At 39.2% G+C, this 20,537-nt stretch overlaps 4 protein-coding genes across 8 annotated transcripts; 2 read left to right on the top strand and 2 right to left on the bottom strand.

Annotated features, from left to right (window-relative positions):
* Positions 1 to 739: 739 nt before the first annotated feature.
* LOC113588767 (calcitonin gene-related peptide 1) lies at positions 740 to 7,919 on the bottom strand. Of its 3 annotated transcripts, XM_027028113.3 has the most exons (5): positions 7,706 to 7,919; positions 4,780 to 4,862; positions 4,030 to 4,123; positions 3,288 to 3,419; positions 1,389 to 2,489 (listed from the first exon to the last, which is right to left on the bottom strand). In XM_027028113.3, the coding sequence occupies exons 3-5, from the start codon at positions 4,113 to 4,115 to the stop codon at positions 2,300 to 2,302; spliced, it is 408 nt and encodes a 135-aa protein (XP_026883914.1). In that variant the 5' UTR covers positions 4,116 to 4,123; positions 4,780 to 4,862; positions 7,706 to 7,919; the 3' UTR covers positions 1,389 to 2,299. The 3 variants fall into 3 exon arrangements, with proteins under 3 accessions (XP_081555197.1, XP_026883914.1, XP_081555196.1); XM_081699071.1 differs by lacking the exon at positions 7,706 to 7,919 and adding an exon at positions 740 to 953 and having other exon boundaries at positions 1,376 to 1,531; positions 4,030 to 7,667; XM_081699070.1 differs by having other exon boundaries at positions 4,030 to 4,862.
* Positions 7,920 to 8,002: 83 nt separating this feature from the next.
* psma1 (proteasome 20S subunit alpha 1) lies at positions 8,003 to 12,824 on the top strand. The gene is made up of 10 exons (XM_027028112.3): positions 8,003 to 8,133; positions 9,940 to 9,984; positions 10,059 to 10,160; positions 10,600 to 10,703; positions 11,145 to 11,233; positions 11,326 to 11,396; positions 11,517 to 11,646; positions 11,791 to 11,870; positions 11,955 to 12,059; positions 12,633 to 12,824. The coding sequence occupies exons 1-10, from the start codon at positions 8,131 to 8,133 to the stop codon at positions 12,690 to 12,692; spliced, it is 789 nt and encodes a 262-aa protein (XP_026883913.1). The 5' UTR covers positions 8,003 to 8,130; the 3' UTR covers positions 12,693 to 12,824.
* A 34-nt stretch (positions 12,825 to 12,858) lies between these two features.
* On the bottom strand, positions 12,859 to 15,614 carry ric3b (RIC3 acetylcholine receptor chaperone b). 3 transcript variants are annotated; one of them, XM_027028108.3, is made up of 6 exons: positions 15,365 to 15,614; positions 14,361 to 14,569; positions 14,188 to 14,269; positions 14,010 to 14,112; positions 13,698 to 13,942; positions 12,859 to 13,547 (listed from the first exon to the last, which is right to left on the bottom strand). In XM_027028108.3, exons 1-6 carry the CDS (start codon positions 15,480 to 15,482, stop codon positions 13,168 to 13,170), a joined length of 1,137 nt encoding a protein of 378 aa, XP_026883909.2. In that variant the 5' UTR covers positions 15,483 to 15,614; the 3' UTR covers positions 12,859 to 13,167. The 3 variants fall into 3 exon arrangements, with proteins under 3 accessions (XP_026883909.2, XP_026883910.2, XP_026883912.2); XM_027028109.3 differs by having other exon boundaries at positions 13,698 to 13,876; XM_027028111.3 differs by having other exon boundaries at positions 13,698 to 13,843.
* Positions 15,615 to 17,814: 2,200 nt separating this feature from the next.
* On the top strand, positions 17,815 to 20,283 carry rpl27a (ribosomal protein L27a). Its single transcript, XM_027028118.3, has 5 exons — positions 17,815 to 17,881; positions 18,490 to 18,553; positions 18,645 to 18,720; positions 18,899 to 19,073; positions 20,119 to 20,283. The coding sequence occupies exons 1-5, from the start codon at positions 17,879 to 17,881 to the stop codon at positions 20,245 to 20,247; spliced, it is 447 nt and encodes a 148-aa protein (XP_026883919.1). The 5' UTR covers positions 17,815 to 17,878; the 3' UTR covers positions 20,248 to 20,283.
* Positions 20,284 to 20,537: the final 254 nt, after the last annotated feature.

Raw genomic sequence — 20,537 nt, 5'->3', positions numbered from 1 at the left:
TGACATCCAGACTAAATGACATCCAGTATATGTGACATCCAGACTAAATGACATCCAGTATATGTGACATCCAGACTAAATGACATCCAGTATATGTGACATCCAGACTATACGACATCCAGTATATGTGACATCCAGACTAAATGACATCCAGTATATGTGACATCCAGACTAAATGACGTCCAGTATATGTGACATCCAGACTAAATGACATCCAGTATATGTGACATCCAGACTAAATGACATCCAGTATATGTGACATCCAGACTAAATGACATCCAGTATATGTGACATCCAGACTAAATGACATCCAGTATATGTGATATCCAGACTATGTGACATCCAGTATATGTGACATCCAGACTAAATGACATCCAGTATATGTGATATCCAGACTAAATGACATCCAGTATATGTGATATCCAGACTAAATGACATCCAGTATATGTGACATCCAGACTAAATGACATCCAGTATATGTGATATCCAGACTATGTGACATCCAGTATATATGACATGACATCCAGTACATGTGACATCCAGTACATGTGACATTAAGCCTATAGGATATGCTTCAAGTTTAATATTTAAACTTTAATATTGTCCTGAACTGGATCTTTGGTACACATGTAATCATGCATTGCTTATTTATCAATTTTTTAAAAAGATAAAGAACAAGCACTGCTTTTTTTTCTTTTTATTTCAAATTTCTCATATAAAAATCAAATGTCTAGAATTTTAGAATTTGTGAATATTATTAACCAAAGTGAGCACAAAGTTTGTTTGTCAAAAGCAAAAATAAATGATTTATATGAACAGGAGATACTGGAGGGCACTGTAATATACACTGTTGTTCAAAGGGTGCAGGCTGTTGCTGTTGTTGTTGTTGTCGTCGTCATTGGTGGTGTTGCTGCTGCTCCTGATGTTTTTCTCAGATTAGATGTAATGCAGTACTGCCGTGATAAACAGATTAAATTAATTCAAGAAAAAATTAGACAAAGCAAAGATTTTAAAAATGGATCATTAAATATATAATGATTTTAAATACTAAATAAATGTAATAAATAAATTTAAAATGACATCTCTGTGAACCATTATGTCAAGACAAACGTGAAGAAGTATTCACTGTGTGTAAATACTCTGTATAATGCAGTATTCACTGCCTAAATACTCTGTATAATGAAGTATTCACTCTCTAAATACTCTGTATAATGCAGTGTTCACTGTGCCTAAATACTCTGTATAATGTAGTATTCACAGTGCCTAAATACTCGGTATAATGCAGTATTCACTGTGTCTAAATACTCGGTATAATGCAGTATTCACTGTGTCTAAATACTTGGTATAATGCAGTGTTCGCTGTGCCTTTGCTCACGTTTGGCTGCGTCTCCGGCGGCGGCCGAAGGCCTCTGAGCCCACGTTGGTGGGGACAAAGTTGCTGTTGCCCATCCCGCCCGAGCGGCTCAAGAAATCTGCCAAACGCTGAGTGACACACGTGGCTGTGTTACACGCTCGCTTCTGTACTGTAAAACTGTTTCAGCAAAGACAGAGAGGGAATGAGTGGATGCCTGGTAAACCACACCCAAATAAACACACACAACAAATGAAAACAAACTCAAACGCACACAAACACATTTAAATTAACTCATGTAAATACCCTTACATTAAAAAAAACAGGGTCACATATTGCAAAGAACAAAGTACTATGATGTTAAAGGCATTAAGACAGGTCAGCTGCCTCACCTGATCAGGACTGATGTTATTCTTGTTAGTTAAGTGAGTATGACAGTTAACATTGTGTACACTGCAGGCTTTCCACATACATTAAGCTTTTAAAGTGCAGCATAGTGAGAATATAATAACTTGGTTTCAGTTCTACGATGATATCAGAAGCATTTTTACTCACTGGGGCTGATCTTACATAATTCATTGATAAAAGTAAAACAACTTTCTGATAGAAAAATATGTTTATTAAACTAAAAACACATGTAAGAGTTCTCGTTGTGCTGTTGTTATGGCACCATGTTTTCTGTTCAAGAGGCATCTTGTAATGTAGTTTCCAAACCTATATTTGATTGAATCATCTTTGCTTGGAATATTATTCAAAATAATTAAAGAAACTCATTATTGAAATATAACAGTTTCTGCTCTGCTGAATGAAAGTCAAAAGAAATTTAGAAATCAGATCAAGTATTAGTCATTGAACACTTCTCAAAAGTCAGTCAAGCAGGCAGAATCCACATGCAAGAAGATCAGAGATAACAGGGCAAACGCAGGCCAGGGGAGAGGTGTGGCCAGGTTAGACGACATCAAACACTTCTCCATAGCTGGCATGACGATCAGTGCCAGGCAGACTGCGTTTCTTGCCGGGTGTGCCAGCACCCACGTCTGTCCGTGGGAACGTCTGTAACTTGTGCAGCTCTTGGGAGAGTTTTCCGAGCATACAGGTGCTGAGACTGGAGCAGCGTTTGGACAGCACTCTGCCCTGGCTGTCAGGAAACAAACAGGCACAAACAAGCTCACAGTTGCATGCACACAGACTCATCCCTAGCAGAAGCCCCTCATGCTCACTGCCAGTTCCCTTCACTACATGCACTCAGAGCAATGGCACTCTAACTGTCTCTGAAGATGTGCAGCATGCTCTATAAATGCATAACATGCTATTCACTGCTGCCTTCTTAGCCCCTATGAACTACGTCACTGCTGGTGTCATGCATCATTCCGTTTCATCTCAGACTTTCATGCTTTTGTCAGCCTTTTGGAACATTCCCATCATTCCCATCATTGGCAAAACATAATATTTACATCCATTAAACAAAATAAAGTGACTGTCATACATGCAGAGAGATTGTGAGAGCTCATGATGTACTTTCACTTATTAAACTCAAATGCCTTTAAGTCCATGATGGACCTCTGTTTAAGTGACATACATCAGTTCCCTAATTCCAACAAGGATCACTGCAGTTTGACTAGGGTTACACTTTATCTTTTGGGGATTAATATGAAAATGTATTTTAACAGAACAATTGTACATTTTCTCCACATTCCAGTTAAAAGAGGAATCTAACAATTAGGACAGTTTGCACAAATTAGCAAAAACTCAATCCTACACAACCCAACACAATCCTACACAAACCAACCGAATACAACCCTACACAACCCAACCCAATACAACCTTACCTAACCCAACCCAAAACAGCCCTACACAACCAAACCCAACATAACCCTACACAACCCAATCCAATACAACAAAACCCCAACACAACACAACCCAACACTCACTCTACCTGTTTCCATCATTTGTCTGCTCCAGTTCCTCTGCCGTCATCTGCACAAATTCTTTGACAATGGCAGTTAGTAACTTTCGGGCTTCATAGTCTGTGATCAGGACTCTGTCCGTCATAGAGTCTAAACCCGGTCTGTATGAAAACACCACAGGTTCTAAACATACACAGAGTAATTATACATACAGAGCAGCCATCAGCTGGGCTTCAAAAACACCATGTGCCACTGAACCCAAAATCTTTTTTCTGTGAGTGAAGGGATTCCCAGCCCAGACTAAAACAAAGTCATCTATCAGCAGGACTGGAAGAGGTTAAAAGTTATAGCACAAAATCATCTGCTTTGGCACCTTTGTCTCTCTCTCACACACACACACACACACACTCACTCACTCACTCACACACACACACACACACACACACACACACACACTATACTACCATTCTATATTTCAACAGGAATCTAAAAAAACAAAACACAACAAAAAATCAAATGTCATTGCATCAAATCAAATAAAAAAGCCAAATATCTATTTGCTGCTGTCAGTTAATTTATAATACTAGAGGAAATATTTTAATGTTTTCTCCAAATTAAATAATAATATAATAATTATCCCAATAATCAAACTTAAGAATAAGATTTAATAATTTTATATTTCTTTTTCTAAATATTTCAACACATAAAACGGTTGTGATCTGCTTCTTTATACCCATGTTTGCACCCTTGTGCTATAAGCACTAGTGTTACCTGACAGGACTGGTGTGTGAGCTGTACATCTGGGACATGACCAGGACACAGACAGCAAGAAACCCAGATATCTTCAACATAAACATTTTTTTTCCTACAACAAAAGTCAACTTCCATTTAATAATAGCACAATAATAAAGTACATTTTTAAAATTCATTAAAACGTGCAATTTCTTGTGATTTTTTCTGCTCTGTGTAGTGCCTTGTATAATTCTCTGACAGAATATAATGGATAGAACTCCAAATGATCCCTCTCTCTCTCTCTCTCTCTCTCTCTCTCTCTCTCTCTCTCTCTCTCTCTCTCTCTCTCTCTCTCTCTCTCTCTCTCTCTCTCTCTCTCTCTTTTCCCTGAATTAAGCTTTATGGGGAGGGAGAATCAGAGGTGTGGGAGCTAGTTCAGCATGTAAAGTTAGGATTCTTTGGTCAGGAACACTTTTCTCTGCAGAATTAAACAGGCAGGTAACTTTAACCCAATGATCACCCAAACTCACCTCCTCAAATGTCCAGTACATTTGCATAATTAGGTGAGTCTGTCCATACACATTAGCACAATCCAGATTTTTCCTCTAAGTGGCCACAGTACACTAATCATGCTCATTTCTGAACCTAATTCTACATCTCAGTACATTCATTAACAGATCAAATATCACAGGACCTGTTTTCAGTTCTGCTTCAGTTATGTTTAAAACCAGCTCCAACCTTGCACCCTGTTAAAACACTCCGTGGAAACTGTCAGAAACCTCTGCCTACCTTGTAAATGTCAAGTCTTCCTGCACAGATGGGTAAATATGTACGACACAAAGTTGACTTCTTCTGTAGAGCAACTCTTGATCCTGTTGAATGCAGCTACAATGAATAAGCCTATATATGTTAGGGTTTGTGTATTCATGGTGTAGGTGTTTAATTATCCCTCATCTTCCAATCACCTGCCAGATATGAACGGACCAGCCAATAAGCAGTGGCCCTATGATTGTGCTATTGACACGCAAGTGACGTCACTCCCCAGCAAGCAAGTTTCATTCACAAAATCAGACATTTCTGTTTATGTCAGCATTCGCATTTGTTCTTGTAATATGAATTCAATAGAACCAAATAATGTGAATACCTACAGGGTGAGGGTTAGTAACCATTCTAGCAATAAATATTTAGTAGGTATCCAAAAGTGTTCTATGAATGAAATTAGTCAGCAATAGCCCAGAGTCTGCTGGTATTGCGCCATCTGCTGTGAAAAGACATGTATAGCGGGTCTGTATTAGCTACCCCTGTGAGAGCATAGGGTTAGGGTTAGGGTTAGCCCCAGTAACATAGCATTCTGTCACACCAGTGTTATTGATTTACAAAGAAAGATTTAAGGAGTTTTATCTTGTTAACACTATACAAACACAGTATAAATTTTATTTGTTAATAATCAATGTGATATCATAATTGTGAATTTGTAACAATTTGCACTACCAAATTCAAAGGGAGCTATGAACAGTTAAGCGTATAAATAGTCTCAAGTATCATTCATAGCTTCTTATAACCGAATTTGTATAAAATTCAACATCTTTTCTGCTCATGCTAATTAGCATTTTCTGACGAATGAGCATTAAGAATTACCGATGATCATTTGACCCATTCTTGTAAAAATAAGGACAGCTCTTTTCTAACAAAGGAATTATGGTCAGGGTCAGAGTTAGAGTTTGCATGTGTGTGTATATGTGTGTGTGTGTGTGTGTGTGTGTGTGTGTGTGTGTGTGTGTGTGTGTGTGTGTGTGTGTGTGTATGTGTGTGTGTGTGTGTGTGTGTGTGTGTGTGTGTGTGTGTGTGTATATATTTGCATTCAGTCTTTAAGCCATCTTCAGAACTCACATTTATATCACTGTATCAAAAGTTTGAATGCATTGCTTATCACTATTGGTCTCTAAATATTATTTTCTATTTTCTTCCCCAATCTTCCATTAATGTGGACATTTTGCAATCACATATTAGGCACATCCTCTGATTTAATGTACTTCCTCTGGTATAGTATACTTCCTCAGATACAGTTCACTTCCTCTGATATAGTGCATTAGGTTTAGGGTTGGTATTAGTGTTAGGGTTGGGGTTAGGGTTAGGGGTAGGGTTAGGGTTGGAGTTAGGGTTGGTTAGGGTTAGGTTTGGGATTAGGGTTATGGTTAGGGGTAGGGTTAGGGTTGGGGTTGGGGTTAGGGTTGGGATTAGTGTTAGTGTTAGGGTTAGGGTTAGAGTTAAGGTTAGGGTTAGGGTTAGGGTTGGGGTTGGGGTTATGGTTAGAGCTAACAGAGTGGAACAGTTTCTGCAGCAAATCCATGTCAAGTGCTGTTAACTTGTTCATTTTCCTTCACCCTTAAGATAGGAGGATACATACTTACACACACAGGAAACAAACTGTAATAGCTTGAATGTGAACATCCATCAGACACCCACTAGCTGGGTGTTGTTCTGAAGACTCAGATCCCATTATATCGTTACATCATTATATCATGGGCTTAGAAGTGCTAATGAACACAGAAGCTAATCTTGCAGCTGCGGCTGGTATAGTGCAAAGAAACATCTGTACTGACTAGGAGCTGGAAATTCCAAGGTCTAAGTGAGATATACCCCTAAAAATGATGGAAAATGACCATGCTAAGATCCTGTGGAACTTCCAGATACAGACAGACAAGTTGATAATGGCTAACCAACCAGACATAGTAGTGATGAACAAACAGCAGTAAAGGGCCATAGTGATAGGATCCCGAGTGATAGCAACATCAGGAAAAAGGAACATGAGAAGCTCGAGAAATACCAAGAGTTGAGAGAAGAGCTGGAAAAGATGTGGAAGGTAAAGGCAACTGTGGCTGCCGTGGGAATTATAGCACTAGGGGCTGTAACCCCCAACTGGAAGAATGGCTCCAGCAGATCCCAGGAACAGCATCTCTGTCTAGAAGAGTGCAGTCCTGGGAACAGCTAAGATACTATGCAGGATCCTCGAGCTCCCAGGCCTCTGTTACAGGACCCAAGCTTGAAGGACAAATAGACCACCCGAAGGAGAGTGAGTGGGGATATTATGGATATTATACGTGTGTGTGTGTGTGTGTGTGTGTGTGTGTGTGTGTGTGTGTGTGTGTGTGTGTGTGTGTGTGTGTGTGTGTGTGTGTGTGTGAAATCCTCCTCCAGTTGGTCTCTTTTTCTCACAGCAGAGCCTTCTGGGAGAGTGACACTGTCTCGCAGTATTTCTGCTGTTCTTAGGGTTCTGCTCTTCTGGACTGAAATTGATGTTGTCAGTCCTGAGATCTGTTCCCACTTAGGGACACAGCTCTACATGGCCCTGTCACAACTGGGACAACCACTGAGGTTGAGGTTAACCTGCTACATTCTGCCTATTTCTTCTTTAATTTATAGACCCTCACACTCCCAAGCCCATAGCAGAAAACTCAAGTGTGAGACATAATAATAGTGTGAGACAAAATAATAAGATATGAGGATCCACTGAAATGGTGTTACATGCTGTATATACACATACACATGACAATAATAATTATTATTAGTAGTAATAGTATTATTATTGTTATTGTGTGTGTGTGTGTGTGTGTGTGTGTGTGTGTGTGTGTGTGTGTGTGTGTGTGTGTGTGTGTGTGTGTGTGTGTGTGTGTGTGTTTAGATACAAATACAAGTATAATCATTTAACATTTACAGGATTTATCAGCCGTTGTTGCCCAGGGTGTCTTAAAGTATGGCTTAGTTGTGACCATGGAGGAATCTTTACACTAGTATACTAGGCCTGAGCCAGAACCCTGTCAGAGGAAAGACACAAATAAAGTACATACATTTTGATGTAGATCATTTTAAATTAAAAAGCAAACAAACGAACAAATAAATAAATCATGTACACACACCCGGAACAATATAATGCTGCCATCTAGTGAGTATTGTTCGCAACATTACTATTCTGATTAATATTACGTATTAATAAACTGATTAAAAATTCGATAGGTATTCGATAAATCACGTTTCACCGTGTCAGATTCTGTGATGTATTGCTTTGCCCTTCGTCAATGAGCAAGGAAAAGTAATCGAGCTGAATCGTTGTATTAGCAGGCGGCTGATTCGGAAGCAGACATGGTAAGAATGAAGCTTGAATTCTAAACTTTTTACTGCTATGACAGTTTACTTTAGTCTGGCTTCTGTCCGTAGGTGATATATATATATATATATATATATATATATAGATAGATAGATAGATAGATATACATATAGCTGTAGAACCTGTCTGAATCATCTACATATTTTACCTACCTGGAAGAATGCACCGTGAGTAAGCGTTTACGTGCTAGTTAGCTAAGCTAAGCTAAGATAGCGTTAGCTCTGTGGTTTATTTAGCATAGCGAGCTAATTCGGTAAATGAGAGACTGATTTTATACATCTACGACTCGTTAGTTAACTTGTGTAGATAAATATGCTGATGGTGTCAGGAAGATCATTTTGTAGTTTTTGGGAAATATGAAGTTGAATTGTATTAATCGCCATGTTCACTGAGAACTTGTTGGCTTCCTAACTGTTAGCTAGATAGCTATCATAGGTTACTTCAGCACTTTAGCACTATCTTAGCTAATTCAGTGAGCTAGCGTCGCCTAACGTAGCCCATGGCGCTAGGAACAGCGGTATCTAACCTAGTGTTTTTCAGTGTAATCCTTTTTTTTTTTTAAGCTAGCGTTAACTATATAACTGAGACAGCATGGCTATATTGCTAATATTAATATATTAACTAGCTAGGTTAGCTTTGTGACCATGACGTGAGCGCCATCCAGTTCTGCTTTCATTTTCCAAACATTGAAGGGACATCTTTATACTCTAATGAGAAGGATGGTTTTTATATATATATATATATATATATATGCGCGCGCTAATGAGCCAGAGAATTATACCTATTGGCAGTGGTAGCACAGTTATTAAGATACTGTACTAGTAATCAGAAGGTTACCAGTTCAAGCCCCCATCGCTGCCAGGTTCCCACTTTTGGGCCCCTGAACAAGACCCTTAACCTTCAATTACTCAATCTGTGTTCAGTCATAATTGTAAGTTGCTCTGGATAAAAGTGTCAGCCAAATACTGTAATTGTAAATCTAGCTAAAGGCTACCCTGTAGTCTGACCTCATTTTACATGATCAGAATAAGAGAACTGGTTATCCTAAACAGAACAAATACATTTTAAATCATGACTATAATTCAGGTAAATTGGTACCAGCATTTTTAAGGGCTTTTATATCTCAAAATAACAGTAAAATGTCTGGCTAAACAGGGTTTTAATATTTTTTTGAAGGCACTTTGAAAACTTTTACCTTCATGTTTTCATAGTGTGATATGCTCAGTAGTTAAGGTACTTAACTTGTAATCAGAAGGTTGCTGGTTCAAGCCCTACCACTACCAATTTGCCACTGTTGTGCCCCTGAACAAGGCCCTTAACCTTCAATTACTCAAGCTATAACCTTCAATTGCTCAAGTTGTATTGTCATAAAAAAATAAGTTGCTAAATGCCATAAATGTAAATGTAGTGTGTTAGCTAGTTGTAGTGATACTTTTTGTGATCCTTTGTCACTTCATAGTGTGTTTTTCATACATAGAATTGTCTTTGCACTGCTGTCAGTATATCCATAAAGATCACGCCCTGCAGAGTTTACAGCAAGGCTGACATCTGTTATCATTATAAAGCAAGTTCCCCTTTCCCTGAAGTGCATGAAAATGTAAACTTCTTTAGGGTCTGGAACCCTCAGTCTCTCTTGGCCTTGTAGATCCTGTTATTGGGTAAAATCTATTGTTTTACTTATTTCTTTATTATTAAATTGATGAAGACTTTCAGGATTCTGGACTCAATATATTTACTTCTTAATGTTTAATGTACTTTAATTCTAAATTTTGTTTTCTCTACAGTTTCGAAACCAGTATGACAATGATGTTACTGTTTGGAGCCCACAGGTAAGGAGAGACTGTTCCTCCAGTCAGCTGTTTGTCCTTGGTGGTGTTATTAATGGTGTTTGTTGTCCTCATAGGGACGGATCCATCAGATCGAATATGCCATGGAGGCAGTGAAGCAGGGTTCTGCCACAGTGGGGCTCAAGTCCCAGACACATGCTGTTTTAGTGGCCTTAAAGGTATTCGTCTTAGCTTCCTTTACCTCATTCTTTCAGATGACTGATCACATTAAAAAAGGACATTTAATCCACATTGTTGATCCTCATGCTGTTGCATCAATAATTGCAATTGTTAAATGTTTGGTTACAGAGTTTGTAGAACAGTCAGTGAGGTCATCTTATAGGTTTTTAAATCTTTTTCTTTTTACATGTTTATTTTTATCCCATTTTCATTATTGTAAACCTGTTTGGTATATAATATCAAAGTACGTGTATATTAAGTCACTAACTGCATGTTCTCTGATAAGGAAATTCCTGCAAGACAGGAACAACATATATTTGTGTATCAGGTTGGCTGTGTGATGTAGATTGTTTAAGAAATATGTGGTGTAAAATGTATTTTAGGTTTGTGTTATTGTGGGTTCTGAATGAAGAACCACCGTTAATCTGTGTACTTTAGAGGGCTCAGTCTGAGCTGGCAGCGCATCAGAAGAAGATCCTCCATGTGGATAACCATATTGGAATTTCCATCGCTGGACTGACTGCTGATGCCAGACTGCTCTGGTACAACCTTTTATTGCTGCAGTATATCATGAATGTTTTGTCTCATGGTGGTGTCCCAAAGGTGCAACTTTTTGCTTTTAACACATTCTTCAAATATAAAGATACCTCAGTAGATTTTGGAGGAACTGGTTTGTTGACATGTTAAACCCCAGTAACAGATTAGCATAAAACCTTTTTACCTCATACATAACATACTGAAGCTGTGATATAAATTATGGGTGCTTTATAGTAGTCTAAATGGTATTTCAAATAAAATTTCTATTTGCTGTTTAACAGTTTTGGGCATTTCATTTCTTGGTTACTGAGGTACTCTTAATGCATGTGCATAAGAGTTTAGTACTGTTGGAAGCACTGCTGTTATTTTAGTAGGACATTTATTAATGACAACTCTGTTAGTTAATAATATCTGCTCTAATCTCTCTCTGCCCCACGGCACCTCAGTAACTTCATGCGTCAGGAGTGTCTGGATTCCAGATTTGTCTTCGACCGGCCTCTTCCTGTTTCCCGTCTGGTCTCCCTTATTGGGAGCAGTATCCTGCTTTCACCATGACACATTTCAATTTAAATAAAATGTGAAGTTATTGTTATTTTGCCATTTATGTTTCTTTAAGTTCTAAATCAGAAACCCAAATCCCTACACAGCGTTATGGCCGGAGGCCATATGGAGTAGGCCTTCTTATAGCAGGCTATGATGTATGTTCAGCGGATGGTCCCAAAAGACAGTTCAAATATACATTTTACACACATTCTATATTTGTATATTCCTATTTTCCCAAATGAAATACTGGTTGGTTATTGCCTGTGTGCATTTAGGACATGGGACCCCACATCTTCCAGACCTGCCCCTCAGCTAATTACTTTGACTGTAAGGCCATGTCTATTGGAGCACGCTCCCAGTCTGCCCGCACATACCTGGAGAGACACATGGAGACCTTCCCTGACTGTGAGAGTACAACCTCTAATACACACAGGCCTGCACACACTTCTATTATAGATTAAGTTAATTCATGTGCATGTTGTGGATACCGTGTAGTATCTTGTATGTTGTATGCTACATGTTAGTGATGTTCTATGTTTTTAAACTCAGGTAGTCTGAAGGCACTGGTGAAGCATGGACTCTGTGCACTCCGAGAAACTCTGCCTGCTGAACAGGACCTCAACACCAAGGTTTTTAAGGACATTTTCCCACAGCCGTCAGTAATTAGCAGGCTCCTGTCTGCCAAGGTTCAGACAGCACTTTCTGTCTTTCAGAATGTTTCCATTGGAATTGTGGGTAGAGACATGGAGTTCACCATCTATGATGATGACGATGTCTCGCCTTTCCTTGAGGGATTAGAGGAGAGACCTCAGAGGAAGGTGAGACTTCCTTAGAGACCGGCACAGAGGCAATGCTGACATTAACCCTCGAGTTTCCATTTTGCCATTGTTAGTTAATGCTCAAAATCTGTGTTTTACATCTAAGGTAGTGCAGGTTTGGTTCTAGTGTCTTGCTAAAGCCCATATCTGTCCTCTCTTCCACAGTAGCTGCCAACTACTGTGAGAGCTAGCATATGACACATACCATGTGGAGAGTATGAGGGTAACATGTATAACACACAGTCAGTCATAAACCATCCTCTGTAACACATGTATCGTTGGGAGCTGCTCCTTACACGGTACCTATTGTGGAGAGTCCACATTCTCAGTTCTGTGTATATAAATGAGCATTTCAGTGCGCTTCTGATGTTCTGTCTTAGTGAGATCAGACCCTGCCCCTGACCATTGTGCCCTGTCCCTTCTGTCTGAGAGACAGGAGATGAACCATAACTAAGTTAGTTTAAGCACTCTTTGGTACTGAAGGATAACGGTGGGGTGTGTGTTTGAGTTGTCTCTGGTATGCAGCACAGTTCTAAGCATTAACTTGCACTTTGTGTGTGTGTGTGTGTGTAGGTCGTGCAGCCAGCAGAAGAGTCGTCTCCAGCTGCCCCTGATGAGCCCATGGAACACTGAGGTGCCCCCCACACCTCCAGTCACAGAGGAGCTACAACATTTAATTCTGGATAAACAAAATTGCCCTCTGCCATCTGGTTATAAGCCTTTGTTTTTTTGTGTGTTAAATTCAATAAATGTTTTTTTTCTCAATATGTGGCTTTGCATGAATAACCAAACACCTGAGAACACCTGAGAACATTTATTTCATATATGAATATGTGAAAATGCATCTCATATGCTGAAATATTGTTACATGTTAAAGCCTGATTATAAGGGTTAAGAGTGAGGTTTGGTCCTTCAGAAGCACACAGTGCCACTGGAAAGTTCATTTCAAATTAGTGTCTTAAACAGATGCATTACACTCACTTTTTGATCTAGTAAAAATCTTCCTACTAAACAGCTGTTTTTCGCAGTACTGAAGTCACAATCTCATGCAAAAGAAAGTGGGTAGAAAAACAAAATTACTCTGACTGCTTCCTTGGTCTCCATCTGATCAGACTGTTGCTGAAAATGAAGCATCTTTATTTTCTGATGCTGATACACTGTGGAAATATGTGTATTTAGTCTCATCTGCCCAAGGTAACAAACTCTCCAGTGTCATCCTTTCACCAGCTAGGACCTCTTCACCACAAGCATCTGTGATGACACATTCTTCATTATGTCCCTGATGGTCCCCTAAGGCTTGCGAATTTGGGTCATCAGGATTGTTCTCACCATAGCAGAAGGCTGACTCAGACTCCGCTGTCCGCCTGCCCTGCCCCATGGCTGCAGCCCCAAGTAGTTCTTCTGTTTGGCAGCTGCTGCCCTGACGGCGTGTGTAGAAGTGCATGTTATATTTTGCCTCTGCAGAGTAATCTGTCCCATCAGGAGAGCCTGTTCAAACAGAAACCATTCTTATAGAAAGGGCTGCACATACTTCTCATTTTGCTGGTTTTGAGACTTCACTGTAATATGTGAACTTCAATTGTTTTGACAGGCAGTGTGGGGCAGTACAAGCCGGGTGTGTGTTTACGGTTAATATACCCTCCAAATCCTGATCACCATAGGAGTCCATCATGTCACTCTCCAGGGGAATCCCTTCCAATAGCTGTCCTGCCTGCATCACACGGGTGATCTCCCTCAACTGGAGCAGCAACGTTTCCTCCTGATCTGCACTCACAGGTCCCGTGCTACAGCACAGATCCACACTCACAGGTCCCATGCTACAGCACAGATCCACACTCACAGGTCCCACTCTACAGCATGGATCCACACTCAAAGGTCCTGTGCTACAGGGAACGCCAGCTACAACACAATTCATCCAATGGGAATAACATGGAATGGAGAGCAACCAACCTCTCCGGGATGCCATGCTGAGTTTGGGCTCTAGACACGATTCTCTCCATCGCATCCTCTGTCTCCTTGAGTCTCTCTTGAAGCTGAGTGAGCTCAAAGTCCGCTGAAAAAAAGCTTCAAAATGAAACATCCACATACTGTGTAGTTCTAGAGTTTAAAAAAATATGCTGGAACTTACTAATTTTTCTCTTCATCTTTTCTGATCTCATAGTAGAGAACCTGTTCTCATGAGACTGGGTGGGTTTACCTTTGGATGTGATCTTTTATGGAAAAACAGAACTAAAATGAGAACACACAAGCAAAAATGGATTGCATGATGAAAGGTACTTATCTGCATTAGAAAATCACAACCTTAAAAATAATATAAATGATGTACAGAAGGATTCCAAATCCGTAGACTGGGATTATCTGTCCTGCAAGGTTAGATTTTCCTCTAGCAGCCCCATTGCCTTTAGCTCTGGCGATGGCCTCTGGATTGTGGGGCCGAGAGAAGAGCCCCCCTGGCCCGTGCTCAGGGGGAGCTTTCCTGTGGAGCATCGGTGGGAACTGTCCCGCAGACCCTGGACATGCAGTATGGAGTAAAGTCAAAAAGGTACTTAACTGGAATCAGTAATATAGTCAGTCAAATATAAAGCATCAAATAATCTACATTTAACACCTCACAGTCAAACCTTAAACATTTGTAGTATATTACAAATGTGTTAAGTACTTACATTTCATAGCTTTGTGTTAATTATAGTTAGACAGACAGGGTGCAGGTTGAAAAAAAACATTCATATCGCCTCCTTTTTTCCTTTTATATCCTGATATTTTAGATTTATAAATTTGTTTTATTTGTCCTTTTATATAAATGTGTCAATTTTACATTTGATTATAGGAAATGTTCATTTGTTTATTCATTATTGGAAGTCAATAATCTATGGCAAAAAGCCTCAGCTATGATGTTTGTTTTTAATGTGTTATCTGTTTATTAGCTTAGTCCATATTAGTTTATGCGGTTTGAATTACGCAGGCCTGCGCCTAGATACCATCAGTCTGACTGTAGAGACAGACTATATTATATTGAAAATAATTTGTCCTGTAATCTAAATACAATTTTTAAAAATCTGTAAACTCAAGACTATAATGCTGAAATTTGCAAATACTTGCTCAAGTGACTGACAAAAGACTACAAAAATCAGTAATATGATATATTTCGATTAATTATATTTGTAACACACATTAGGAAAACATTGTCCGCGTGTAAAATACACAAATGTCGTCGTAATGAAACAGGTTTTGGGAGATGAATAAATAACCAAACGCAAACGTCTGTGTTGATAGGCGCATCAGAAACCGGTCGCGCGAGCCCTTACCGTCAGACTGTGACGCGTCTCTCTTGTCTCGAGACAAAAGCATTTTAGGGAGAAGCAGCGCCACGCACAACACCAGACACGAGACCAGCGTCACCTTTTGGAACGCGGACATTGACATGTTAACGGGACTGAAACCGCCGTAGTGCGTTATGTCCGTTATGTCCGTTATGGCCGTTGAATCCTCGGGTCTGTAGCAAGATTCAGCGGTAATAGCCGGAGATGGTCCGCCCCTGGTGTTACAGTCACCACAGCGCATGAGTTTACAGTACAAGTGTGTTTCGCGCAGGCTTCAACGACCTAATTATCTATTTAAAATAAAACTGATCAATCCTTTATCAAACCTACTGCATCTGTTCATTTATCAAACTACTACATCTGTTTATTTATCAAACCTACTATATCTGTTCATTTATCAAACTGATTATATCTGGTCACTTATCAAACCAATTACATCATCTGTTCACTTATCAAACCAATTACATTTGTTCATTTATCAAACCCATTACATCTGTTCATTTATCAAACCAATTACATCTGTTCATTTATCAAACCGATAATATTTGGTCACTTATCAAACCAATTACATCATCTGTTCACTTATCAAACCCACTACATCTGTTCATTTATCAAACCGATTATATCCGTTCATTTATCAAACCGATTACATCATCTGTTCATTTATCAAACCTACTACATCTGTTCATTTATCAAACCGATTACATCATCTCTTCATTTATCAAACCCACTACATCTGTTCATTTATCAAACCGATTACATCATCTGTTCATTTATCAAACCTACTACATCTGTTCATTTATCAAACCGATTACATCACCTGTTCATTTATCAAACCTACTACATCTGTTCATTTATCAAACTGATTATATCTGTTCACTTATCAAACCAATTACATTATCTGTTCATTTATCAAACCGATTATATCTGTTCATTTATCAAACCGATTATATTTGTTCACTTATCAAACCGATTACATCTGTTCATTTATCAAACTGATTATATCTGTTCATTCATCAAACATACTGCCTCTGTTCATTTATCAAACCCACTACATCTGTTCATTTATCAGACTACTACATCTGTTCATTTATCAAACCTACTATATCTGTTCATTTATCAAACCGATTATATCTGGTCACTTATCAAACCAATTACATCATCTGTTCATTTATCTAACCTACTACATGTGTTCATTTATCAAAGCAATTACATCTGTTTATTTATCAAACCTACTGCATCTGTTCATTTATCAAACCAATTACATCTGTTCATTTATCAAACCCACTACATCTGTTTATTTATCAAACCTACTACATCTGTTCATTTATCAAACTGATTACAGCATTTATCATTTATCAAACCGATCACATCTGTTCATTTATCAAACCGATTACATCTGTTCATTTATCAAACTGATTATATCTTTTCATTTATCAAACCGATTAAGTCATCTATTCATTTATCAAACCCACTACATCTGTTCATTTATCAAACCGATTATATCTGCTCATTTATCAAACCAAATATATCTGTTTATTTATCAAACCGATTACATCATCTGTTCATTTATCAAACCGATTATATCTGGTTACTTATCAAACCAATTACATTATCTGTTCATTTATCTACCCTACTACATCTGTTAATTTATCAAACCCACTACATCTGTTCATTTATCAAACCTACTATATCTGTTCATTTATCAAACCTACTACGTCTGTTCATTTATCAAACTGATTATATCTGTTCATTTATCAAACCAATTACATCATCTGTTCATTTATCAAACCGATTAAATCATCTATTCATTTATCAAACCCACTACATCTGTTCATTTATCAAACCTACTATATCTGTTCATTTATCAAATCTATTACATCTGTTCATTTATCAAACCGATTACATCATCTGTTCATTTATCAAACTGATTACATCATTTATCAGTTATCAAACCGATTACATCTGTTCATTTATCAAACCCACTACATCTGCTCATTTATCAAACCCACTGCATCTGTTCATTTATCAAACCTACTACATCTGCTCATTTATCAAACCCACTACATCTGTTCATTTATCAAACCCACTACATCTGTTCATTTATAAAACCGATTACATCTGTTCATTTATCAAACCTACTATCTGCTCATTTATCAAACCCACTACATCTGTTCATTTATCAAACCCACTACATCTGTTCATTTATTAAACCGATTACATCTGTTCATTTATCAAACCTACTACATCTGCTCATTTATCAAACCCACATCTGTTCATTTATCAAACCCACTACATCTGTTCATTTATAAAACCGATTACATCTGTTCATTTATCAAACCCACTACGTCTGTTTATTTATCTAACCTACTACATCTGCTCTCGTCTGTACAGCCGCAATGATTCTTCCAGTCCGATAGGGGCGCTGTGTTCGCGTGCGTGTCTCGTATTTACTCGCGAGATTCCAAATTCCACTTCCTCTGTCCGTTGTGCTCTAAGATGGTAGGTACTATTATATGATTCTCCTACAAGACTTATTGGAAAAATCCGAGTCCATCTTGCGTTTAACTAAGAGAAAACATAATACTTGGCTTTGTTATGTTGTCCCACATAATTTTTGTTTAGTGTCCATTTCGTATTATTGGATTTAATCCCAGAAGTTCGCAAGAAATCTTAAAAGTGAACACTCGTTACAAGGGGTCGGCTTGTGGCCACAGTTGCCTGTTCCCGTGTTTGATTAAACGAGAACATTTATCTCGTCTCAACATTTATCCGGGCTTAACATTTCCTTCATATCCTTACGAATTTTGGCAAGGATTCAGAGCTGTTGTCAGATAGTTATTGTTGGATTAGCTACATGTGCAGACGTGCGGAGGCTTCTTGGGACGTTTATACCGCTGGTCCCCGTTACAGGAGTTAGACTTAGGGTTGGGGTTGGGACCGGTCTGGACTTTGGCATGTTCCCTCTCAGCGAACTCTGGTTATCCCGAGGCCTGCCTCACACAGCTGCCCACTGGCGCTACATTATCTTGCGGATAATTGCGCCGTGTGGGGTAGAAGTGTCTGGTGGCTGATGTTGGATATGTTGTTAACTAATCATCTTTTACTAGCCTACCAAGAAGTCCAAGACCAGGAAGCTTCGTGGGCACGTGAGCCACGGACATGGTCGTGTGGGTGAGTACCGCGTACGATTCACACGCTTTTATGCGAGAACAGCACGTATGTCTTGACTGATGACCGCGCTCTGGTGTTTTTATTTGGAAAGGTAAGCACAGAAAACACCCGGGTGGTCGTGGTAATGCCGGCGGTATGCACCACCACAGAATCAACTTTGACAAATAGTAAGTGGACAAACTGCAAAGCCGTCCTTATTTGGGTTTTCTTTACCTGTAAATATTCAAGTAAAGGAATGTTTTTCATCTGTTTTTGGTCATGGTGTGCAGAGATTTTATATGCTGAAAGGGAGCTTGTGTGTGCCCAGCGTTTATCTGTATTGTGCTAATTAGACCTGGATTTCAGCCATCCAGGTTACTTTGGAAAGGTGGGCATGAGGCACTACCACTTGAAGAGGAACACTGTTTTTTGCCCAACCATAAACCTGGACAAGCTGTGGACTCTGATTAGTGAACAGACAAGACTCAATCATGCCAAGAAACCTGATGGGCCTGCACCCATCATAGATGTAGTCCGTGCGGTAAGTAACCTTTCTGCTTCAAGATCTGGTTTTGGTGTAATGTTCTATCTGCAGAAGGCTGGTGTGGCTGCATGTTCCAATTCACCAGAAAGGCCCCAGTGTACTGCCCCAGTCAGAGCGAAACCATGGACCCCCACCAGCCTTGTTCAGGTGCCCATCACTGGGTTATACAGGCTTTATTTAATACAATACAGCCATGCTTTATTTAATGAAATTGAATGGTTAAGTTGTACAGGCTGCAAGTGTTGTACATTGATGTCAGGATATTGCTAAATGTCATGGTTCTTTGCTATGGAAAAAGTGCTAGTCTAAATATCTTTGGGTTGAGATTGAGGTCAGTCTGGATTCTTTTCCAGTGCTTTATCATAGGCTGGAAATCTTCATTTCAAGCACATGAACCAGACTAACTCTTTGATTTCTGCAACTGTGTGCATTATAGTTTATTCTGAGGAGTGTGAAAGCGTTTGTGCTGTTCTAGACTCCCTTCCATCATGAGCTCGATCTGGGTCTAACTGCTATTGGGTCTAACTGTCTTACATCTTGGGTTCCTGCTGGAGGTGCACAGCATTGTGTTCACTATGTGTGTTCACCTTACTGAAGTGTGTGATAATAGACTCCAGATTTAACCCCCTGTTTTTGTCAGATATCGGATTTCTGTGAAGATAAATGCTTTCTTTTTTTTAGTTTTTGGTTTTCCTTTTAATGGGATGTAGTTGTTTTAAAGTGTTTTAAATGCAAGCAAGCATGTTTTACTCTCATTTGCATCACATCATGTTAGTTGTTTATTCTCCTCCCTTTTAAAGGTGTGATGCTGACTCATGATTCATGTAGAAATTCTGTGGTTTATACCCCCGTTTTCCTTATGTCCTTGGTGTCTTGGTGCAGAGCTGAAGTCCTGCATGGCCTCTGGATTGTTTGCAGGATCACAGGGTGCAGGGCCTGGCGAACCCCTCAGACTCCAGAGTGCTGCTGGTCTTCAACTCTCCCAGTCCGACTGGGTTCTGGAAAGCTGCCTGTGGTGTGATGTTCTGGTTTTGTTTTGCAGGGCTACTTCAAAGTCCTTGGTAAAGGCAAACTGCCCAAGCAGCCAGTCATCGTCAAGGCCAAGTTCTTCAGTCGCCGAGCAGAGGAAAAGATCAAAGATGTGGGAGGAGCTTGTGTACTGACTGCATAAGTAATTGTTATTGCAAAATAAACAACATTAAAAATATATTGACATTCAGTTCATTCTTGAATTTCGGATGCAGATGCTGCTGGGGCATTTCTTTAGCAGTGACTGTACAGTAGCTTTGGAAGCATGAGTTTTATTGGAACATAAATCTGAGGGCGAGAAGCGATGTCCTCATGTTATTAGATAAATGAGCATCTGAGCTTTACTCTAGCAGTCAAATGAAAGTCTTCCAGAACAATGCAAAAGGCTTCACTTGATCTTCCAGTAACTGAATCTGGTTATCGTTACTGACT

The sequence above is a fragment of the Electrophorus electricus genome, chromosome 16 (genome assembly GCF_041902795.1).
Source record: "Electrophorus electricus isolate QZ-2024a chromosome 16, ASM4190279v1, whole genome shotgun sequence".
Taxonomy (NCBI): Eukaryota; Metazoa; Chordata; class Actinopteri; order Gymnotiformes; family Gymnotidae; genus Electrophorus; species Electrophorus electricus.
Note: the sequence above shows the minus strand (reverse complement) of the source record. Positions and strands in the feature narration are given on the sequence as shown.

Coding starts and splice junctions, on each gene's coding strand:
- rpl27a (XM_027028118.3), top strand. Junction 18,554..18,644: donor CCACGGACATGGTCGTGTGG/GTGAGTACCGCG, acceptor TTATTTGGAAAG/GTAAGCACAGAAAACACCCG. Junction 19,074..20,118: donor TCATAGATGTAGTCCGTGCG/GTAAGTAACCTT, acceptor TTTGTTTTGCAG/GGCTACTTCAAAGTCCTTGG.
- psma1 (XM_027028112.3), top strand. Junction 11,234..11,325: donor GGTCTCCCTTATTGGGAGCA/GTATCCTGCTTT, acceptor GTTCTAAATCAG/AAACCCAAATCCCTACACAG. Junction 11,871..11,954: donor AACAGGACCTCAACACCAAG/GTTTTTAAGGAC, acceptor TCTGTCTTTCAG/AATGTTTCCATTGGAATTGT.
- ric3b (XM_027028108.3), bottom strand. CDS start 15,482: ATGTCAATGTCCGCGTTCCAAAAGGTGACGCTGGTCTCGTGTCTGGTG. Junction 14,113..14,187: donor AAAGATGAAGAGAAAAATTA/GTAAGTTCCAGC, acceptor GCTTTTTTTCAG/CGGACTTTGAGCTCACTCAG. Junction 13,943..14,009: donor CAGCATGGCATCCCGGAGAG/GTTGGTTGCTCT, acceptor CGTTCCCTGTAG/CACAGGACCTTTGAGTGTGG.
- LOC113588767 (XM_081699070.1), bottom strand. CDS start 4,187: ATGAATTTTAAAAATGTACTTTATTATTGTGCTATTATTAAATGGAAG. Junction 3,420..4,029: donor TCACACACCAGTCCTGTCAG/GTAACACTAGTG, acceptor GTTTTCATACAG/ACCGGGTTTAGACTCTATGA. Junction 2,490..3,287: donor CAGACAAATGATGGAAACAG/GTAGAGTGAGTG, acceptor GTTTCCTGACAG/CCAGGGCAGAGTGCTGTCCA.